We start from the raw sequence: 5,684 nt of genomic DNA on the forward strand, positions 1-5,684 counted from the left end.
GCAACATGAACTGATTTGCAATTCAATCCATTTGACAAGATGATCCAAATTTCTTGGATAAGTACATTTGTTTATAAGAAAAATCGGATATTTTTGTGAACTTTTTTGTAGCTTGCTTTGTTATCATCTTTTTTTAGTTTTGGTTAATTAGCTTGCTTTGTTATTATCAAAGTAACTGGTTCTTGATGGTTAATAGAGATCTCATCAAGAAGGAGAAACATGGTGAAAAGTAAATCAAGCAAAATGAAAAATTCATAAACAGTCAACAATTTGTGGTCATACAGGAAACCCTTATGTATATTGGAATGATGTTTACAACTCCCTGAAGCACATAACAGGACGTGTTACTTCAGTCACACCTAGAAACTCAAAGGAATTTGACAACTTAGGTATTTTCTATAGTATCCTGTTGGTACACTAATAATACCAATCCTTATCTAGAAGCATAATATCAATTATGATACAAAAATTCCTGAATCAGAGTCGGTATTGGTAGGTACCTTGCTGTGAATTATAGTTGTGGTAGGCGCCTTGAGAAGCATTGATGTTGGGGTATGAACCTTGTTGAGCACTCAATTGATAGGGGCTTTGCGTAGCATTTATTTGGTAGGGGCTTTGCGGAGCATTTATTTGGTAGGGGCTTCGCTGAGGATTGTTTTGATAGGGGCTTTGCTGAAAACTCATTTGGAAGGGCAAGGGGCTTTGCTGAGAACTCATTTGGAAGGGGCTTTGCTGAGAATTCATTTGGTAGGGACTTCGCTGAGGATTCATGTTGTGGTAGGAGCCTTGCAAAGCATTCACACTGTGGTAAGAACCAGCCTGAGCACTCACACTTTGACCAGCAGAAGCCATGAATGCCTGAAGGATGTTCTGTGCAACATTCAAATTATCAGAACCACGGATTTCAACAGGACGTTCAGTGAAAACACCTTGGGAGTCTTGGAGCTTTATTCTCGGTGCACCAACCTGAATAGCAATTGAAGAGATTAGCAATCATATTGCCTTAAGAACAGTTTTCAACACAAGATCAAATTATGCAAATAAGATGAGCATTCAAATCATGCTTAATGATATGAGAATATTCAAATTATGCCATCAAGGGATACAATTCCAATCTTCCACATTAGGATTCTGCCTTTTACATAACTTACATCTAAAAATGAGGGGAAAAAGAAGAAGAAATATAACAAAAAAGCTAATAAGAATGCCCCAAACCAAAATAACACCATTGAATGAAGCCAATTCAAATAACCAAATAAAAACACTTTCCGATTTTTCTAATACTTTTGAACTAAAGCTGAGGACCACGTAGTTGCTTTGCGTCAGACATACTAGGGCGCTATTCTTGAGCCTTGCTGAGTACTAAGCTTATAATTTACCTTGGATTCTTTGAGCGAAAGTTTAATTGAAACAATATATAAGCAAATCAACCTATAAGACACCAGTTGACAGTGAAACAATCACAGCTTAAGTTGACTTCTTCCAAAGCATAACTAAAAGACAATAAATTTTTTTTTTGGGTAACAACTAAAAGACAATTTCACAGGACTCATAGCAAGGCATGCCAAAATGTGTCCTAGATCATTCTACTTCTACTTCTAAAAGTCCTGTCAAGAACAGGCTGAATGACAAAATTTCAAATGGCTAGATGTATACTTTGTCAAAGGTGTTGGCATATTACCATGTCCCTTATCCTATTACTCCTATAAAGTTGTGAAAATATACCTCTCTAATAGTGGAAGTGTTGCTTCCTCTTGTTCTAGGAAAAGAATCCACTGTATTCTTTGGGACCTTACCCTCCAAGGCATGGCTAACACTTGGATAACTGGAACAACATAAAACAAGCATATAAATCAGGGTGATTAAATATGAGGTTTACTAATAAAGTCAAGAGTTTGAATACTTCCATACCCAGAAGCAGCCGAAGGAATTCGATAACTCTGTAGTTCATATTCATGTCTACCAACCTTCAAGAGTGTAACCAAGAAATTTTAATTATCATTCATGAGCATATTATTTCACTTATCTGTGAAGTAAGTTTCTCATTATCTGGATTTACTTTTTTATTGTATTAGAGTCTGGATAAGAATTATGGTTCAATATATGGGAATTTTCATACATAAACTGTGGATCACATGTACTGTTATTTCTAAGCAGATTGCATATGCTCTTAATCGACTTGAATTCCATGTAACCAGTAAAAGCTTCATATGGAAAGGAAGACAACTGTTTTCCTGTGAAAAAATAGAGGGCAAAATGGCAAAAATCTTCACCTCCCTCTTAGCTTGTAATACTCAACTTATGTCCTTGTCCAATAAAAGCTCATTAAGTTTTAGAGAAATTAAAAAACATGGGGGCTCACCTTTAGAGGTCATATCTACTAGAGCTTCCAGCTCCAACTGCACTTGGTGGTTGTCGTGGTCCTCCACCAGGTACGCTGCCTGCAAGACCAAATCCGCGTGCAGGGCCAACAAGAGCAGGTTCTGCTCCAGCATTTGCATCTCGCAGAGTTCTCACTCTGAGTCTTGAAGTAATCTCAGCCAAAGCGTCTTTAGCAACTCCAAAGTTCCCAGATATCTTAATGACCAAAATAAGAGAAAATAATCAAGAACTGCAAAGTTGAAAAGGTGAAAGTTATCTGCCAAATAGAAAAAATAAATAAAAATTGATGCAACTGCATCACCTGCACAAGCTCTTCATCTTCAGCTGCACACCTAGGCCTATCATCCTTCGAGTAAACACGAATATCAGCCTGGGTTCTCCTTCTCATCTCATTTATAACTTGACCTCCTTGTCCAAGGATGCAGCCAACTTTACTTGATGGAACAAGAAGCCTAGTAGTGACTATACCTTTATCAGATAATTCACTTGTTTTGTTCTGAAGCTCAAGAATTGCCTCAATGGTTTGTGATATGGGATTCCAGAAAGCCTGAAAAAATATCAGCCAGGTGATCCACCACTAGCATATTGGTAGCAAATAATCCATATGCATGAACAAATAGTTGATGCACATTAGGCTATCCATGCACATAACACTTCTGAGCCAATATGAATAAAAGTTAAAGGTAGAAAAATGGTTGTGTATTACAAAACGGCATACCTCAAAAGCAGAGACATGAATTACACGTTCTTCTGAGTCTGTTGATGCTTCCTGAACATGAATACTGGCTCCTGTTTCCAGTTGTAACTGTTTTACATTAAACCCCCCCTTGCCAATGACCCCACCAATTTTCCCGGGTGAACACAAAATTTTCATAGAAAACTCAGCTAAAGCTTCACCCCCATGTCCAGGAGGAAAACCATTAAAACCACCTGGTGCAAATTCAGAAGAACAGTTTCCATATCCTTCCATCCGTGGCATTGGGGACATACTGTGGGAAGGAGCCCGATTAGACCACAATGGATTTCCAGGTGGCAGCACATTAGTCATCGGGGCTCCAGGAGGACGAAACCCCTGGCCCCAAAAAGGCATAGGAAAACCTGAAGGAGGCTTGTCCTTCCGAGGATTCTGATGCAGTAGCGTAGACACTTCATAAAGCGCTCTCTTTGTCACATCTGGTTTTCCAGATATCTGTCATTTTTGTTGAAAGTTAATATAGGTGCCAAAAATAAACAACAAAAAATTCATGAAATTTTAATCTAAGCATTTTCAGAGATTAAAAGTTATTTTTAATCTAAGAATGTTCAGATATTAAAAGTGACCAACCTCCAAAATCATATACTTGTAAAAAGGAATGTAAAATCCTAATACAGCATCATAGAATCAAACCCACAAGTTTGCATTATGCAAGAAAGCAAACAAAAGAACAGAAACAGTACCTGCACCAATTCATCAGTTTCCATAGCACAAGTTGGAAGCTGATCTGCAGGAAGCACACGAATGCTTGCACTCGTCTCACTTCGTAATCTTTGAATAACATCTCCACCCTTTCCAAGAAGACACCCCACCATATTGTTTGGAACTAGAAGCCTTGCGGTGACAACACTGTTCTCATTGTCATCATCAAATGTAACTCCACCAAAAAGATCTTCCTCTACAATTCTGTTATGAACTTTCAAGAGAGCATCCTGGGCAGCACAGTGCGTGTCCATGGGCTCCAGTTCGTTTTCCTCAGCTGAATCTCCATCATTATTTTGTTTACTTGAAATTTTTGTTGGAGAGCTAAAGATAATAATTACTCTCTCATCTGAGCCTAGAACAGAATCAGCAACCGTTATCTTTGCCTGCGTCTCTTCTCTCAAGGCTTTGACTATGCCACCACCTTTTCCAATAACACCACCAATTCTTTTAGAAGGGCAGAGTATACGATACACTGTGTCCAGGGATTGATAATTCTCTAAAGGTTGTTCACGGGTTGAATTATTCCAGTTTCCTTTCCTGTAGTTGTTGTTACCTCCTTTTCTTTTAAACTGGACATTAGGGCGTTTCTTGAAAAAGTTCCGCTTGTTCCCATCCATAACACGACGAAAAGGAAAACTAATACCAAGCAGAGTAAATTTTAAGCAAAGACCAAAGCACCTGGATTAAAAGAAACAAAACTAGAAGTTGCCATTACTGAGAGAGAGCCCAATAAAACATACTAATTTCAGCACAGAGCAAAATTGAACACATATCAATTTCTAGTTTCATAGGGAGATGTAAAGCGCAAACCACTAATCGTGCATCGTTGAAGATTGTAATTAAATGACGTACCTTGTTGAACAATAATTCAGGGATCCTAGTAAAGCATTTCACAACGAGCAAGTAGCTAAGCAGCCGTGATCAGTTTAGTCTTCAGCTAGAAGCTTACGCCCTAGGGTTCCACAACCAAAACATATACAGCTCAAGAACAAAAACGAAAGCAAAACGATGCCTTTGGGCAAACGAAACAGGAAGACCTGGCTAAACAAGCACGTAAGAATACAAATTCAAGCATTTTCTTCTGGAATTAACCAAAACTAAGAATGCGATGAAGAAATCTGGAATCTTTAGCTAATTAATAATAGCAAAAAATCATTTTGATGGAGGATGATCGAAGAAATGAGAGGAATATAATACAGATCAGTAAGTAAAATTATGGCTTGTGGGGAAGTTAAAGAAAAAGTTTTACGTACCAGAGCTGGGGAGAGAGAGAGAATCAGAGTTAAAGCCACTGTGGTTGCCGCTTGCTGGGGCGACTGGACGTCTCCATCTTCGGAGAGGGATGAATTGGGCGCAACAGAGCTTTTGCAGAGTTCTGTTTTTTTTTTCCGGCCTGTTTCAAACAAGCTGTTTATGGAAGAGGAGGGTGGGCTTCGACCCATTTCGAATTCATAGAATGGGCCGACCTTAATTCTTCCCAAATTATAGAACAAAAGGACAAAACTAAGGGACATAAGGGTTGGCAATGAGTAATATCGTGTCCGGTTTGTGTCATGTTAGGATTATATACGTGTAAAAAATACTCAACTTAAATCCGACCCGTTTAATAAATGTGCCATGTCAGGTTGACCCACTAATTTCCCTTGCGAGTTTCGAGTCGTGTATCAGGTTACCCACTAAGTCGTAGCATAGCGAGGTAAAAATGTAGAAGGAAAAAAAATCGTAGAGAAAGATACAACTATTCAAAGAATTTTTCCATGATCACAATAATGTGAGAATTGGTTATGATACACAAAGAAACATGTGTAAATTCCTAAAATAGTTTTTCATGTAATTTTTTATT

General features: G+C 38.2%; 1 protein-coding gene across 1 annotated transcript; it reads right to left on the reverse strand.

Annotated features, from left to right (window-relative positions):
• Window positions 1-269: 269 nt before the first annotated feature.
• LOC103329681 (KH domain-containing protein At4g18375-like) lies at window positions 270-5,235 on the reverse strand. Its single transcript, XM_089050296.1, has 9 exons — window positions 5,095-5,235; window positions 4,694-4,793; window positions 3,820-4,519; window positions 3,101-3,571; window positions 2,684-2,929; window positions 2,371-2,577; window positions 1,912-1,976; window positions 1,726-1,825; window positions 270-966 (listed from the first exon to the last, which is right to left on the reverse strand). Exons 3-9 carry the CDS (start codon window positions 4,456-4,458, stop codon window positions 478-480), a joined length of 2,217 nt encoding a protein of 738 aa, XP_088906422.1. The 5' UTR covers window positions 4,459-4,519; window positions 4,694-4,793; window positions 5,095-5,235; the 3' UTR covers window positions 270-477.
• Window positions 5,236-5,684: the final 449 nt, after the last annotated feature.

The sequence above is a fragment of the Prunus mume genome, linkage group LG4 (genome assembly GCF_029339155.1).
Source record: "Prunus mume cultivar Tortuosa linkage group LG4, ASM2933915v1, whole genome shotgun sequence".
NCBI lineage: Eukaryota > Viridiplantae > Streptophyta > Magnoliopsida > Rosales > Rosaceae > Prunus > Prunus mume.